General features: G+C 31.2%; 1 protein-coding gene across 1 annotated transcript in view; it reads right to left on the reverse strand.

Moving 5' to 3' along the window:
* Nucleotides 1-18,739, reverse strand: part of LOC145254514 (tetratricopeptide repeat protein 39B-like) — a 222,230-nt gene that overhangs the window by 16,534 nt on the left and 186,957 nt on the right. The window contains exons 10-14 of the mRNA XM_080113043.1: nt 12,296-12,407; nt 8,774-8,841; nt 3,714-3,773; nt 3,383-3,474; nt 704-862 (exon numbers count right to left, since the gene is read on the reverse strand). Coding sequence (XP_079969169.1) covers nt 704-862; nt 3,383-3,474; nt 3,714-3,773; nt 8,774-8,841; nt 12,296-12,407 — 491 coding nt within the window. The remainder of the gene's footprint in view (nt 1-703; nt 863-3,382; nt 3,475-3,713; nt 3,774-8,773; nt 8,842-12,295; nt 12,408-18,739) is intronic.

Genomic DNA, 18,739 nt, shown 5'->3' on the forward strand with positions numbered 1-18,739 from the left:
TCGACATAAATACCCTCAACTAATAGCAAAATCCCACCCCTACACTATATAGATCCTTAGACGCTGAAAAACTTCTCTTTGAATAGTTTCTTCCCTTGAAATGCTAAACTTTGGAATTCCTTCCCAAGTCCCTGCTTCCCCGTCTATACTGACATGCAGAAGTTCAAGTGTAATGTGGACAACCATTTTGCTGCTCAACTCCCTACATAGTATCCCTGCAAATTTTGTCCCAAATAGAAGCCTCTTACATCCAAGTAGCACTGTGTCTTGTTTGGGGTGAAAAAGCAATAAAAAACTTTTTTTTTAATAAAAGTATGTATATATATATATATATATATATATATATATATATATATATATATATATATATATACACAGATGTTTGTAACTATTGACATACACCAGCTATGATCAGATCACTGAAGTTAAGCAATGTTGATTCTGGTTAGTGCTTAGAATGGGTGACTATTTTGAAAATATTATGTGCTGTAACCAAACATTTCAATCAGATGTATAAATGGGAATCAGACCGTGAATATAAGAAACAATAGATTCGGCCTGTCATGAGAATTGTTGAGACTATCCATTGTACTTAATGTTATGAAACTGTCAGAAAAAAGAGAGAGAGATCAGGGTGCGAAGAAATGAAGCAAAACTAAAAACTATTAATAAAAAAAATAAGAAATACAAACTGAGTACAAACCCAAAAAGATATGTAAGGTGAATATTCGTTTCATCCGTTGGGTTGTCACACATCAATAGAAATGAAGCTTTTTGGTAAGTGTAAGTGGCTTTACTCCAGCGACTTTCTCGACACAACTTCTCAGCAAATTTCATGGCAATCAGCCAATCATTCTTGTAGCTAAAACAAAAACAACAATTAAATCACCATTTATTTAGAGTTATTTCTTTTTAAACTTTCTTCCAAAAATAACAAAACATGATTAAAAATAAAAGCCGATAAAAATGTCTTAATATCGTGACATAAAATCATATAATAGATACACAGTTAATAGTTTCTGTTAACGTTTATGTATGCATATCTCAAAAAGTGTCATTGCCAAGAACTTATACCTCCCAGCCCCCATTTATAATACAAGGGATGAATTTACTCTATTTGTTGCTTTTTATTTTTAATTATTATCAGGAAATTATCCAATTTTAATTAATTGATTATGTTTTCAGTACTTATTCAACAAACTATATATTTCATAAGGAATACAAGTTTGCAAATTTAGTATGGAGGCAATTTTCAAAAAAAAAAAGTCAACATTTGTTGGAATTGGAGTTTTAAGTTTTATCAATATACATTTCACACAGAAAATTAATAGATTAAATTATGGATATTTTTTTTTTTTTTACATAGGCGTCACCACTTATCAAGGCCCGGAGGCTACTCGAGGATAGGGGTTAATGAGTGTACAGTAGTTAATGGGACCATACTGTAATCATTAGTAGTGAGTATTTGGTAAATTGGATTACTTAAGAGGATGGCTCATCAAGAACTTGTTCATCTTAGACTTAAAGACAACCAAATTGTGGTCAGCTGGAATGCAGGAAAACGGAACAGAGTTCCACAGGTATGCAATTCTAAGAAAGAAGCTTTGTTCATGGCATCTACGTTTAGGTACAGATAAGGAGTGGGGGATTTTATTGATAGTGGTTTCAGTTAGACAAGTGTTTTTCGTGAAAGTTTGGCATATTTAACAAACAAAAATGAAAGGCCGTTTTAGTTCATTAGTACAAATGTAAAGATTGAGAACAAAAAAAATGTCAATTTATAATAAAAATTTCACAATATTAAACAAATTCGAATAAGATAGCAAGCTATATAATCGAAACAAACATTTATATCTTTGATTGGACACCAAATGAAAGAAATATATTGGCACTTTGAAAACATGGTTTCATATTTGAATTATATCATAAATATTAGAAAGCCAAATTTACAATCTGTTATCTCTGATGGGAAAGATAGTTTACAAAAAAGAAAAAAAAGAAAGACCCTGATAAAAATTTTTAAAGTTGAAAACTTGTTCTTAAGGATAAATAATTTATTTTGGAGAAAAAACACATTGTTATTTGGCTTTCTGATTCTTATGATATAATTTAAGAGAAATAATTCAAAAATGTATTATCTAATTTTTTAGAATGGGGCTGGGAAGCGGTTAAAACCTGTTGAATAATTAACTTTTGCATTGAACTTGTATTGAAAACTGAACGCAACCTTTTAAAAATTTAATAAGAAATAATAATATATAAAAATAAAAAAGATTCAATGTTTAATTAATACTATTCTGAAGAATTTACTAAAATAATTTAAAGTGAAGCAATTTTACTAAAAATGAAAAATATAATGAAAAATATAATAAAAAATAAAATGAAAAATATAATGAAAAATATAATGAAAAATATAATGAAAAATATAATGAAAAATAAAATGAAAAATATAATGAAAAATAAAATGAAAATGAAAAATAAAATGAAAAATAAAATGAAAAATAAAATGAAAAATATAATGAAAAATATAATGAAAAATATAATGAAAAATATAATGAAAAATATAATGAAAAATATAATGAAAAATAAAATGAAAAATAAAATGAAAAATAAAATGAAAAATAAAATGAAAAATAAAATGAAAAATATAATGAAAAATATAATGAAAAATATAATGAAAAATATAGTGAAAAATAAAATGAAAAATAAAATGAAAAATAAAATGAAAAATATATAAAATTATAACTTTATGTCTCAAGTCTTGCGAATAACTAAACAAAATAGAATTCGAAATGAAATTAAATTTTTAAAATCACAAATGTTATATTATAAAATCGCATTCATTGAACCAGAGGATATAACTAAGTTAATTTCCTAAATCTTTATATATCAAAAATGACAAGTTTTAAAACACAATTTGCCCATCAATTGCTCCTTGGCCCAGGCTTCCTCAAATTTCAGTGAAATTCGTTGAGTAACTTTAGAGGTATTAATAGAAAAACCATCAAACTGTAATATTATACAAAAACTAAGTTAAATGATTTTATACCTAATTATGGTTTAGTTTTCCTGTTTAACTGCAAATAAACCCTTTATAAACCGTTATTTGATGTTGAAGCACAATAGATATTATAAACAATTCATTCTATGCTACTAATTAAACACAAGTTTCTATCGTACATATAATTTGGAAGGAGAGGATTCATACCTTTCCCAACAGTATTAGTTCATAAATAAGCACAACAGATGCAATTTGATTTTAACTACATGGTCATTTTCATTGTCTGATGCAGTATCCATTAAGTCATTCATGTGCCCTTCTTTCCCTATTAAAACAGAAATGTTATTAACCCTAACCTGATTAAGAATAAGAAAAACTTACCAGTGGCACCACATAAGTTCCCAATAACATAAATGGTGGAATTGACACCATTCATGCTGAGAGTCAATCGATTCTTCAAATCGAACTATGGCCTGAGAGAAAGAAATAAGAAAAGGAAATTGATCATTAAATATGAATAAGAAATGAAGAATTTAATTTGGAATTATAGATGGAAAAAATTAATTCTTAATTTTTTTAAGTTGATCAGCAAAAAATAAATATATTAATAATTTAATTAGAATTTGGAAATGAAATATGGCCTTTTCTTGCAGATTTAGTTTTTGAGTTTAATTATTTTAATAAGAGATTACTTAATAAAAAGATCAAATACCTCATCAATGTTTGCTCGTACAACTTCAACTCGACCAGAAAAAAACAAGAACAGAGCACCCTGGAAAATAATAAAAAATAATAATTAAAGAATTCATTAACAAAACAAGGTCTTACTTCTCATTCAGCAACACATAGAAACTAGCAACAAAAAGTAAGTACGTTATAATTATAATCTATATAGCTATAAAGCCAAGTTTTTTTTCCCCCCATTATGACACTGATATTAAAAGCCTAATAATATACTCAGTCATGGATATGTGAGCGACTACATGAAGGTTAATTAATTTGCATATTTCCTTGAAAAACGAGTGTTAATTAGATATTTATTTTTTATGGTTTCTAATTAGATGATTGGTTCCATTTCGCTATTCCGCTGAATTCTGTTTATGCATAGTTTCTACATTCTGCATAATTGCATAGAATTTAAACTGAAAACTATCCAACACATGAAAATATAAGTGACCTTGTCAGTGTGTGTGTGCAAAATGTCTCTACCAAACTCCTCTCTGAATATTTGGTCTATAGATTTGAAATTTCGTATATAGGGTATTTGGACCTGTAGCACACTTTTGATTTGGATTTTAGCTGGCAAAAATTGTTGCTAAGGAGTGAAAATTAAAAACAAAACAGTTGACTTTGGCAGAGTAAGTCACATAAAACATTACTCCTGCTGTTACTTTTGCACATGTGCAAAATTAAACATTCATAGCTCAGAGTCACTTACTTTTTAACCTTTTAAATCCATCTGTCCGTAGCTCAAATGGTAATGTTGCTGGAGAGATATATAATGACTAAGGCTAGAGCACTAAACACTGATTTCGATTCGATTCACATAATACCAAAGTTATATTTTTTAATAACTTTTGAAATCATTACTACATATTGGATAATAATCAATAGAGAACTGGCTCTATAATAAGAAATCTGCATGAATTAAAATATCATATTCATGTATATTTTATGATTGGGCAATGCCAGGCGACCTGCTAGTTTACAGTAAAAGAATTCTAAACTATCTTGTGAACATAAAATGATTCAACTCATGAATCGATTCAATAAAACTACTTTGATTTATGACTTTACTTAAATCACTGATATTAACAAACCAAAAACCTATGGAATTGTCTTCCGTTTTCCTGCTTTCCAGCTGACTACTACAATATGATGTTCTAAGTCTAACGTAAACAAGTTTTTGATGAGCCGTTCCATATAAGTTAACAAATTTACTGAGTTTCCATTACTAACAATTACTATATTGTTCAATTTCTACTGTAAACTCTTTAACCCTCATCCTCGAGTGGCCTCTTGGCTTTGATAAGTGGTGATGCTTGTGTAAAAAAAAAAAAAGAATCTCATGTAAATCATTGTAGAAAATGTAAATGTCATTATTTCAGAGTGCAATTCAATATTCAAGCAGTACACATCATAGCTATACTAATTAGAAAATTAATATATACTAATCTTAACATACTACAAAGCAGCAATTATAAAAGAAATACTTAAAATTATAGAATATACCTCTCTCCTAATTGTATGACATTATTAATACATGCATAAAAGAAAGCTGACATTAACCTTAGAAAACTGAATTCGTATAATTTATGCGAGGCTTGCTATTTGTTTGTACATAAACAAGCAGCTTGAGCACTGTAAAAGTGGTGGGTGAATGTTTATTTAAATGGACATTTGATGAGGTCATTTGCGAGCACTGATCCTATCTGCCAGGGGTTAGTACTGCCAACTATCAATGCAATGATTGTAGGTTCAATCCCCGGCTAGGGAAAGGTGCTATTCTAGGTGGACTGATGAGTTGAGATACAACAAAACAGTACTGTGTATAGATGACTATACAATTTATGCATATATATATATATATATATATATATAGAATGTCTCCTATATTATATGATATAAAGACGGTGTTCAAGACAAATTTGATATTCTTTTATTTCAGAAATATTTGAAGTACTTTATAGTGGTAAAGTGCAATAGACATGTTTCAGTGTACTGATGGACTAGAATATAGATGTGATCTATATCATAGTTCATGATGGACTGGATTTAAACATTCAGAAATCTTAAGTGCACCTGCAGGTATGGCAAAATCTAGACATGGTAACAAGAGATGAGCACTGAAGTGGCAACTATGAAGAAAGTGTTGAGCAAGGATCTTCACTACTCTGAAGAGTTACAAAGCTTAACTACTTACTGCCAAGACCTAAGAGTACAAATGTTTGTGTTATAAGGGACATAACTATGTATTGAACCGGATACAAAACAGTATATAAAAGAGCTACCATTTTAAGATGGAGCAGGTGTCATCAAAAAAGCTAGGACATGTGGATGCACTATCAAGGTTGATTCCAAAAAGAAATGAAAGTTTCAAAGAGACAGTAATTGCAGCTCTTAAAGATGAAAGTGAATGCTCAAATTCAATGTGCAATATGATTCATGAACTCTCGGTAACTCTAGAAGAGATTAAAAGAGAAGCTGCAAAAGACGTTTTCATAAAGAAAATGAAAAATCAAGTAGGACGGATGGAAAGAAATAAAAAGGACAAATTACACCTTTTTCCATTTGCAAAGATGTACTCATGTATGCTGATAGAATCGTAATTCCACAGGTATTACGAAGAAAAAATGCTAAAGGAATTTCACACAGGTTATCCTGGCATTTCAAGGATGAAATCCCTAATTAGAAGTTACGTGTATTGGCCTGGTATTGATAAAGAGGTGGAAAACTGTGTCAAAGCGTGCAAAGGATGTCAGTTAGCATCCCGAGATCCTCTGGTAAAAACGACGCCGTGGCCGAAGACGTACTTGCCCTGGTCACGTCTGCATATTGATTATGCCGGACCCCTAAATGTTTTTTTTTTTTTTTTACTTAATTGTAGTGGACTCTTTCTCCAAATGGTCGGAGATATTCAAGATCAGACATCCAACAGCAAGGAATACTGTAAGTGCACTTGACGAAATTTTCAGCCGGTTTGGTTTACCAAAGACTATAGTGAGTGACGATGGTACAGCATTCACAGGTTACGAATTTAAAGAATTCTACAACTCACTGGATATACAGCACATCACGACGCCTATTTACCATCCTAGGTCGAATGGGTTGGCAGAGAAATTTGTGGACACATTTAAGCGGGCATTAAAGAAAAACATGAACATCGACACAGATGAGCGAACAATACAAACATTTCTAGCAATCTACAGAGTAACCCCAAATCCAAACAATGATGTAAATTCATCCCCTGCAGAACTTATGTTTGCCAGAAAAATTAGATCCATTTTCGATAGACTCCTACTGGATAAAAAGAAAGTTGCTAGAAAAGAAAACTTTAATTTAAAGTGCTATTGCCCAGGAGATAAAGTTTATTTTTGAAATTTTCAAAATGGGAAAAATCATTGAATGGACGGTATCATTAAGAAAAGAATTGGGAACATGGTCTATACTATTCAAGGCCCAAGTTTTGTCTGTAAACGACATATTAATCAAATCCGCTCCAAGTGGTATCAGTCACATGGTTAACTAGCAAGTGTACTCCGGTTAACCAAGCTTCCCAGGGACAAGCATTTAGCTCTCACACGCTAAGTTCCTTTTTCTTTACCTTCATTTACATTTATCTTACTTCAAAAGCAAGTAGCCATTTTGTATTTGTATTATTATGAAGTACTAATAAATCTTTTTATTACACATTCCACTCTGCATATTTTGTCATATTATTATATACCATTGAACAGGATATAACAGTTTGAAAATCAATTCTTCAACAAAGTCAAATATCCTCAACACTCGGACTCAATTCGAATGAGTATGCTCTCCCTGTTCACTGCATCTTCAGTGTCTTTCGAGAGATGCTTGAACACCAGTTTAAACCTGGCAACAATTCACCGTTGGTGTTGCAGGAAATTTGGTTGATGTCTTTCACAACTGCGTTCCACAATTAATAGCCCATAGAGTTTCAATCAGTAGTTATTTTTGTTTTTTAGGGGGGAATGTTGAGGTGGGTGAAATCGTGAAATTCTCAGACAACCTCTTCTAGATTTTCCCAGACGTGTGACACAGAGCTGAATCCTGCAGCTTTCCTCTCCATCCAGCACTTGTTAAATTTTAGAGAGCACTTTACAATGATTGATCTTATTGGCATCAAAAAGGAAAGAAGTTGATTAAATTTTTGTTCATTTTTCATGTATGTGTCCAAGATTGGTTTTTTAATTCCTTTTGGTACTCATTTGTGTATTCTAAAACAAGTTTTAACACTCAATCTCATTTTTTTTACTATATCTACAATAGTCTAACACAAGGACATCAGATCTGAGCATAACAAATGTACATAATACTGACTGGCCTTATACCACACGAAAGTGTTCAAATTTTTCATTACTTTTAAGAAAGTAAAAAAAAAGTTTGCCACTTGTGAGTTGAGAAAAAAAGAGCTGATTTTCGAATGAGTAACATATCAGGAGAGAACATCTGAGATCATGTTAATAGAATAAGGAATGGAGTCGTACAAGAAAAAATGACAGGGTTAACAGCATAACTTCAGTGTGATTCACAAACCTGCCTATACTATCCTCCAACACTAACTCCTTTCTTAACTTATTTACCCAACTTTAACTTGAAAACAACTGGAAACAAAGTTGATAATAATATACAAAATACCTTTGTTCATATGGGCTCAAATAGAGCAAATAAAGTAAGATTTATTTTGGTAAAGCTGTGTGATTTTGTTTTGTTACCAAGAAACTAGGCATTTAAAATTCTCACTTTACATTAAGATATAACTTCTTGCCATCTATTTTTCCATTCTTTCTTAAATTATTTGTCAAAATTTATTCAAAGATTTTAAAGAGATGTATAATAATTGAAGAGTCTTTCAGATTTGAGATTTTCAATAAGGAAGATTGAAATGTACCGCCCCTCAACAAAAGACAAAAAAAACTGACAGTGATTAAATACTTTGAACAAATTTTTTTTTATGTAAATAGATGAGAGAGAGAGAGAGAGAGAGAGAGAGAGAGAGAGAGAGAGAGAGAGAGAGACTAATGTTCTAACCTTTGGGTAAGACTGAAGACATGGTTGTAGCACCTCAGCAGCAAAATCAACATCTCCATCACCCAAACCTAAAAATATAAACACTTTAGAGATCAGTTCTAATCTATGATGAAAATTTACATATATACACACGTTTTGCTAGTGTTGGCACATATATAAAATATTGTCTCAACTGTTGAAGTTCAAAAATAAATAAAAGGAAGCAAACATTGCAAATTGAAACAAAAAAATTGGTATGGGGGGAAAAGGGGAAAAAGAAAAGAAAATTTTGCATGGAAATAGAGTGAAGAATTTCTTTCTAAATTCATTTAAAACAGCAGGGGAGTCTGACTTGCTATTTGTTTTTTCCCCCCAAATATTTGAAACAGTTGCACGTGGCAATTTTTTTTTTTACTCGCATGATAAGATGAAGTACAATATATACATATATAGTATTAAATGAAAGATGAGGAATAAAAGTTATATATAACTTTATTATATTATCAGAATAATAAGTTAAGAGGAAAATTAAGAAAAAAACTCTTTATACCATGCCCCTTCTACTCTTCTGATGAGAAGCATCTAGTTTCGAAATGTCATAGCCTAAAAAGGTGTTTTCTTAGTTTTTCCCTTAACTTTTTCTTATTGTTCTGATAATATAATAAAGTTATATATAACTTTTATTCTTCATCTTTTATTTAATATTATTGGTTGCTCCTCCTAATAGTTGAGCTTTCCTTATCTTGATAAGTTTTGCTTTATTAAAGATTTACTCTTTGATAAAGCAATTTTTACATGTACATACATACATATATATATATATATATAAATGTAACTTGTGAAGCAATATTGAGTCAACTAGTGTGTTGAGATATATACAGGGTGACCCCAAAAAAACAAAAGCTAAATGGAAGTCATCTAGAACATATGCTGTAGAACGGAGAAAAAAAGACCAAAGACCCTAGTGTTGGGATGTGATTTTTTTGATATAATAAACTAGTTATGACCAAAGTTTCATTTAATTCGGACAAAACACTAAGAAACAGGGCCTAATTATAGTTGGGGCCCGTTTGGGGGGGGGGTCACCCTGTATATATGTATATATATTAATACACTGCTGACTCAATATTGCTTCACAAGTTACATTATTTGAAATTCTTCAAACATTAATTTAAAATAATAAACATTTGATTAATAACTTGGTTGTAAAATCGAAACAAAATCTTTCTAGTTTGTTTACATAAAGAGATCAACATTAACATTTGGTAATTTCAATAAAAATCTATTGTTTTTTAAATGAAACGATAAAGAAAGGAATATAAAAAAGCAATTAATTTGTCTTTTTACTTTTAAAAAAGCAATTAATTTGTCTTTTACTTTTAAAAAAGCAATTAATTTGTCTTTTCACTTTTGTTTTTTGTAGTTTAGAAGTAGATTGAAATTCTGTGAAAATCAAGTTGGTCCAGAAAATAAAAACACAAGTAAACATCTGAACACAAATGCTAAATATTTTTAATATGTTTAATGTTTATGCAAAATTTCAAAAAATTCCAAGACATAGTTATTGAGAAAAGTGCAGACAAATGAACAGACGAGGGTGAATTTACAGGTCCACCCTCCTTTTGTCGGGGTGGGTGGGGGGGACTAATAAATAATAATAAAAACAAACTTAAATACTAAGAGTAAATAATTATATGTTTAGAGAGCAATTTGTCAGTATAAATATACAATGTTTTTGCATTGGGAAAGGAGTAATTTGATCAAATTTAAGACAGTAATAATTATCCTTTATCCGATTTCGAATGTTGCTTAATTTATCCTATTGAATTAGTGATGTAATTTTACGTGTAATGGAACGGTATAGATAAAAGAAATATTAAAAATAATTCAAATTTTGAAACCGTCTAAGTTGTATGTCTTAGAATCTCAAATGTAAGGGCAATGAAAAAACTAGTTATCTAACTTGTTTTGTGATGGGATGAATTTACTGTAGGTAAATCATGAATAGTAAATTAATAATGGTTTTGCTTTGTGCTATTTGATTAAATAAATATTTTAATAATATTATCAAGATAAGAATTTATAGGACTACATCAATTTTAATATGAACACTGATTTACGATAGGAATAAACATGTATTGTTGATAGTTGCGTATGTAACTTTAGTTTTGTAAATTCAGTAAAAAACTTTTGATGTGATAATCAATCTGATTTATTAAAATTTAAAGCGCTTTATATTATTTATATTTTGCAAATAGCATTTCTTAATGTTTGTGAATAACTTCTTGTAATTTTGAACCGAAATACAAAACCTTTAGAAGTATGGCTGAGATCTCATAATTCAAATACGGTGCCATAACATAATGCCTTCTAGTGATCTTTTAATTCAATTGTTTTTTGAATTTGTTTGTTTCGTTTTTTCAGAAGGGTGCCGATATACTATATAATAAGGAAGAGTTTTTATTCTTAGGATTTTGTGGACTTTAAAATACTTCCATTTCCTTTTATCAACATTTTTCTTTCACCATATCCTTTTTACTACAAGGAAAGAAAAAAAAAATAACAAACAAAACAAAAACTCTCCAACTGTTTTGTTTTTTCTTTGTATGAGGAACACATATCTGTCTCTGATGAGTTGTTTGGTGAATTTCTATTATTCAACAAAACTCATGATTAAAATACTATGTGAAATAAATACACCTGGTTTGGGAAGGAGAACTAAATATATATATATATATATATATATATATATATATATATGGTAAAAATGGTAATTAGTAAAACCTGAAGAGTGCTCAATACTATTGCAGAGCAAATATGTGTTTTATTTTTTCGGTTGCCGAACCATTTTTATGATCCAACAGCCTCGTCAGATCTTACAGAAATGGCTATTATTATTATTTGGAAGAACGATTTTAAAAGAAATACGAGAGAGAGAGAGAAAAAAAAAAAAAGAGGAAAAAAGAAAGGGAAGTGAAAATAAGGGAGGGGGCGGAGATCGACAATAATTCACTAACCATTTCTCTCTCACTCTTCCAACAATTCATATACTCCAGTGAATAGCTAAACAATTTTACTAAAAACAGCCAAATCTTAAAACCCAAAATTGAATTTTCCTCCCCCCCCCCTCTTCCCCTTACCCCTCCCTATATCACTACATCTTCACCCATGCCTAGCTGAATTTACTAACCCCTCCACACACACTACAATCTAATGTATTTTAAACTTAAAAACTTAATTATTGTCGATCTCCGCCCCCCCCCTCTTATTTTCTCTTCCATTCTTTCTTCCGCTTTTTTTTTTCCTCTCGTATTTCTTTTAAAATCGTTCTTCCAAATAATAATAATAGCCACTTCTGTAAGGTCTGACGAGGCTGCTGGATCGTAAATATGGTCCGGCAACCGTTATTACCGTTTCATCTGTTCAGTTACATATATTTTGGTTGCCGGACCATATTTACGATCTATATATATATATATATATATATGATGGGTGAGCCAGACAGACAAAGAAGAAAAGAATCAGTCATAAGGCAGTACTTACCTAACACAAAACTTACAACCGTGTGGTATGCTACAAGAATAATTGAGCAAAGAGGTCCTCTTAAGCTGTTTTGGAGTTTACTTCCTTTTTCGAGTTCAGTTAATCCTTCAGCCTGCACGTTGTAATAAATGGTTGCAGATGAGTTCATGCATATTAAACAGATACAAGATTTAATTTATCAAATATTATTAAACTAGTCACATTAGAAATAACAGTGATAAATGACATTTATAACATGCCAGGTATTTTCTTTTATAATATCATCAATAATTAATTCTAAATGCGTGAAGATGTAGACTTTGCATTTTAAAAAGATAATATTACCATTTAAAATGCTGTTTTGATCTCTAAATAATTACAAAAAGCAAATCTGATGATGTAATGTTAATATCTTTCAGTTTGTTGAAAATACTGAATTTGTACATTATGATTTACTCTGAAAAGGATTTATGCTTGTCTAGGAATTTTCTTAAAGTATATTTAACTAGTAAACCTTCCTTTAGACATGTTTTTTATATAAGGCCGATGAAGAAGAATTTAGTCTTTTATTCAGGAGCTTCTTTTTTTTTTTTTTTTTTACTTGTGAGTCACTACTTATCAAGGCCCGAAGTCTACTTGAGGATAAGGGTTAATGAATGTAAGGTGGTAGCGTAGTAATCGTTAATGGTATAAATTGGGTAGAATTTGATCATTTATAATGACAACTCATTTTTCAATGTTTCGTTATTATTATGATTGTTGATGATGATGATGATGATAATAATATTATGTTATAACAATTAACAAAAAGGAAAAGGCATGCCAGATCGAAGATTTTGCCATTCAGAGTGAATATCAAGGAGACAGAGAGAAGGAGTAAATACAAGAACTGGCCAAAGAGATGTGGAGTAGAGGATGGAGAAAATCAAGATTTCACTATTATAATATGAGTACTAGGAACAATTCAAAAAAACTTTGCAAAAAAGAATTGCCGTCAGGACTCGGACAGACATATGCACGGACCTGGTGTCTATATACGAAACATCCTCCTCTTGACTAGAGAATCAAGACTCGAATCAGACGACCAGGCTTTCATGTGCTTTAGACTTTACCTGCAACATAACATTAGGTACTTATATTATCTCCACCGCTCTCCCTCAACCCAGGACTGTACTCTAATCAAACAAATTTGACAGCATAGATACAGCACTCTCCTTTGATGTTAGCAGGCATGTATTTGATGACTTTAGTATCCACCACAGTAATTGGCTTGGTTTTTCTACTTACACAGATGCAACTGGTAGCAAAACACATAGCTTCTCTATATCTCATTCCCTATCACAGACAGTTATATTTCCGATCCGTCTCCCAAATCGACAGGACCAGCAAGCCTCACTTCTAGATCCATTTCTGACTACAGTTCCTGATGATTGTGTAACAAATGCTCATAGCCCATTCAGGGTGCTGATCATGTGATAATGGTTGAAATCACCCTAAACTTTTCATCCAAAGTTGAAGAGCCATTACTCAAAACGACAAGGTATTAGGTTGGTGCAAAAATAATGTCGTTTTTATCATTATATATATATATATATATATATATATATATATATATATATTATATATATATATATATGTCAAAAACGACATTATTTTGCACCAACCTAATACTGACTAAGGCTGACTGGGATGCCATCAGGGATCTCATCAGAAATGGCCAATGAGGAAATATCTTTTTTCTTCCTGCAGAACAGTGCACAAATGAGACCACTGAATGGTTCAAAGTGGCAATTGAAGCACGTTACTATACAGAAGTTTTATAGCAAACCCCACTCTCCCCAATGGTTTATTTCTACTTGTGCAGTAGCCATTGGTCAAAGGCAGCATGCATACCACAGATTTATTCGACATAAGTCCAGTACAAACAGACAAAAGTTTATAAAAGCTAGAAGTAATTGCAATAAAGAAATAGCAACAGCTAAGAGAGAATATACTGAAACCACTAGAAAACGCACTGAAGTGCAAAAATTAGGAACTTGTGATTTCGGAAAATCTACAACAGTAAGTAATAGGCAATCAACAATTCCCCCATTATCCAACAATCATGAGACAACAACCAACCGAGAAGGCTAACATGCTTGCCTGTCGATTTGCCTCAAACTCTACATTAGACCCAGCAAACCACTCTCTCCTTGATTTTCATTTGTGGACAGAAACCACACTAGATGTTTTGAAAATCACCCCTTCTCAAGTACATGATATCGTAAAAAACGAAGACTCCTCAAAAGCATGTGGACCTGATCTCATTTCTGCTGTACTATTAAAGAAATACTCCACTAAAGTTGCTCCAGTTAACGAATCTGTCTTTCCTGACTGCTGGAAAACTGCTTCTGTGATACCAGTTTACAAGAATTCTAACGCAAGAACTCGCCCATTAAATTATCGCTCCATTAGCCTCCTCCCTCTTTTCGCCAAAATATTTGAGTCCATAATTAATCAATTAAGTACACCACCTTACAGTTGCTGAACTTGTCGTCTGACCAACAATATGGATTTAGGCAAGCCCGTTCGATTGTAGATATCCTAACTATAATCTCTGAACCATGTACGTGTATATATATATGTGTGTGTGTATATATATATATATATGATGATGATTGCAACGTCTTGTCAGACGAGTGCCACTCCCTCAGACATTTAAAATCCATGAGCCCAAATGTCTGAGGGAGTATCCATACAAATATGATGTTACAGAGTCTTAGCTTTGTACGACAGCTAAGTCTCTCTCTCGGTTCAAAATGTTGAGATCCAGCAACAAGCAAGAGCAAGATAGCCAGCAACAAATTAAACTGCAGACCAGCTTAATGCGGGTACTGGTCTTCCGCTTTATGGTTTTTTAAATCAGAGATTTGCTTCTCCTAGAAAGGTTGCCTTCACCACGGCTTACGGGAGCCCTCTCTACCCCAATACACATATACACACACACAAATATACACGGTGCTAGTTGGCCGTTGACCCAGAAAAAGAGTTCATTCGCCCTTTGGAAGGTCTTGTTTTTAATCCTTCAGGGAGACTAGCCGCCCTCCTCACCAAACAAGTCTGGTGGGGGAACCAGTTTAGTCACCAGTGACCCAACCATATATATATATATATATGCATATATATACACCATGCACTGGATGAAGCAGGGAAAGGTAGGGCAGTAGAAAATGTATAGAGGAAAGAGCTGAAAGCACTATTGGAAAGAAAAATATTCAAACTTAACTGAAAGTTTATCTCTATCCTTATAAAGTTTATATATTTGAGCAGCATTTTTGATACAGGTTTGATTAAACAGAAGTGAAAATTCCTGTGTGTTCTTTTTTTGATCCAATTTATTGAGTTGGTGGGCCAATGAGCTAATGTTGTGCTCCACTTAAAGTTATGTATGTTTCTATGCTTATATATTTGTTTGCACAGAATTTACTTCTAAACTAATTGACCTATCATTTAGACCTATCATTTAAGAAGCTAGGTGTAACGGTCCAATGCGAACTATATTTAGTTTGGGTTTAATGCAAAGGGAGCAAAGAGAAGATGGAAGCCCTTCATGGAGATTGAGATACCTTTGATCGGTGTGAAATTTTAACAATAGGTATTAGGCACTAAAGAGCTCCTTGTCAGTTTTATACAAAGAAACATGTCTTATGTAGGAAGCAAAGAAGGATTTAAGATGAACAAAAAAGGGAAATTGAACACACACATATTATATATATATATATATATATATATATATATATATATATATATATATGATTGTTGAGCTGGATTAAATCCGACGATGAAATAAAATGGAGGTGGAAGGACCTGGATACTCAACGTTTCGCCCGATTTATGCGGGCTTCTTCAAGAGGGATGGTCACCATCCCTCTTGAAGAAGCCCGCATAAATCGGGCGAAACGTTGAGTATCCAGGTCCTTCCACCTCCATTTTATTTCATATATATATATATATATATATATATATATATATATATATATATATTGATTAAGCATACATATTTTTTCTATCTCAAATAAATTTCACTACTAAGGATGTCATTATCTTTATCAGAGTCAATAAAAGACCACAATATATGTGCATTTTCCTAATATATAGGAAAGCCCCATCAAGTCGGTTTAGAGTTATTTTGCAAAATGAAATAATTTGTTATTTGTTTTCATTTCAAATAATCATACATGTTTTTAGATGCAAAATATTATCATAGAACGAGTGAAATTTGCAATATCAAAAAAATGAGCAGAAAATCAATCACAAAAAATTTGCTGTTAAATTTTTTTTTTCTTTTTTTAGAAATCTGGGCTTTCCTATTTTTTTGTTTGTTCTGTGTGCTCTCTGTTCTGAAAAGCAAAGTAAAATTCAAAAAAAATAATATATATATAAATAAAAAAAGAAAAAGAATGAGATAATGCTCCTAAAAAGAAATCAATTGAAACATAAGATTAACACAAAATATTTTAAAAAATTAAGCATCATTAAAATAAAGATTTAAGCCATTTTCAAGCATAAAATATATTGAAGGAAAAATGACAATTTCTTTTTTCTTATGAACAAAGTTGTTTTTTTTTTTTAATGTATATCTTTATGATGATGTAGACGTTTACTCAACTTAATTATACTAGAAAAATATTTTGTTGGTTTTCACAGAGACTCATGTAGATTATGGCCTCATAATGCAACAGATAAACGTGTTAAGTAATAATCAATTTTAAGTGACAATCTTCTAGAGGTTTAAGGTTCAATCTTCATTGCAGGCGATACTAAGAATACAATTAAAAATTATTTAAGCCTTCTCCCTGGTGATGGCTAACAGAATGAAAACACATGAACCACGTTATTAAATAAAGAACTCCATTCAAAATTCCATGCAAATTTCAGAATTTGATAAGACACTCTTGGAGAAGGTCGGAGATTACATTGGTTGAAACCTTATAACAATAATATCTAAGATGAGAAAATTTGTCGGAATAATCCAAATTATCAATCCTCATTTCAAAAATTCTGAAACACAAGTCATCTGAAGAAGGCAGGAGAGTAAAAGGTCCATAAAAGTATGAGGACAACCAAAATGAGAAAACCAGTTTAAAAATAATGAAAATTCTTCATTGCAAAATAAGAAAACTTATATCATTTAAAACGAGAATAGTTTAATTTTTAAAAAATGCAGTTTTTGTATTTTGTTTGTATATGGCTTGGGTAAGTGAAAAATGGCCAAAACAGGAAAACATCCATCGTCTTATGCCAATTCTTGTATTTTTAAATTAAACAATATCTTTAAGAACAAACATGGAATCAATGGATGTAAATGAGATCAAATTCGCCATTTTATCACTTTCTAGAAAATATCTATGCTGACCCCCACTCCCCTTAAAAAAAAAAAACATGATTAGTTTTATAAGCCCCATCACAGAAAATCCTGAAATGTTATCAATTAGGTAAACATTATGTAACCATAAAAACGAGTATTCTAAGCTTAACTAAAATTCTAGCAACAACCGAGTTTTATTTCAAATCATGTTTTTATATTAGGTTTCAATCTAACCTATCAACTATTTTTCCTATGCAGTTCTCGGTGACACTAAGATTAAATTAACAATTTATTACTTTCTGGAAAATATTCTGTGTTTATATAAACAGGTAATTAATATTAAAAAATGATTTATTAATGCATGCAGTGTTTTTAAGCTCCTTTTTCTTTTTTTCTTTTCAGTCCCGTCGGATTCCTATTTTACTCTAGTGGTTTTAGTCATATTGTAATCTATATTTAAATCCCCATATCTAGAATGGGAATAAGCAATCTATATAGCATTAGTTTTTAATTTTTCCTTTTTAGGGGGTGGAGTAGATGGCAATTTTTTTTTTTGGGGGGGGGGACAAATCCTAAATAGCAAAGTTAAAAGAAAACCAATGAGTCCACATTACTCACCGTGTTGACTAGAATATGTCTCACATTATAAGTTCATTAGTTTAGGAGTTTACAAATACAGATTATCAACGTTCATGCATGCAAGCACCAATACAGTCAAAATTTTATTGCATAATACAACTCCAAATTTTATGTAGTGCACATCTGTCTACTATTAAAGCCTTTATATCTTGCTTATTATATAAAAGGAACTTTGTGTGTATGAGTTAGTTTGTTCCCTATGGACTTGAAAACGGCTAAGCCAATTATTTTAATCTCATACGAAGGTACTTGATGTGTCTGGCAGTGTCTTACATAGGTTCTGCATTGGAATGCATCCGATAAGTATTGAAAATCAATAATCGAAAAAATCCAATTAAAGAAGAAAATCCAATTTTGACCAAAGTTAACACTTTTATGCAACCTAAAATCACAAGGGCATTTGAGAAGTTTTGCACAAGCAGAAAGGCTCACCATATAAAATCAACAGTAGGTTCTTTTATAAGACAGGAGTGCGTTCA

The sequence above is a fragment of the Euprymna scolopes genome, chromosome 3, assembly GCF_053919585.1.
Source record: "Euprymna scolopes isolate OS-2025 chromosome 3, ASM5391958v1, whole genome shotgun sequence".
NCBI classification, from domain to species: domain Eukaryota; kingdom Metazoa; phylum Mollusca; class Cephalopoda; order Sepiida; family Sepiolidae; genus Euprymna; species Euprymna scolopes.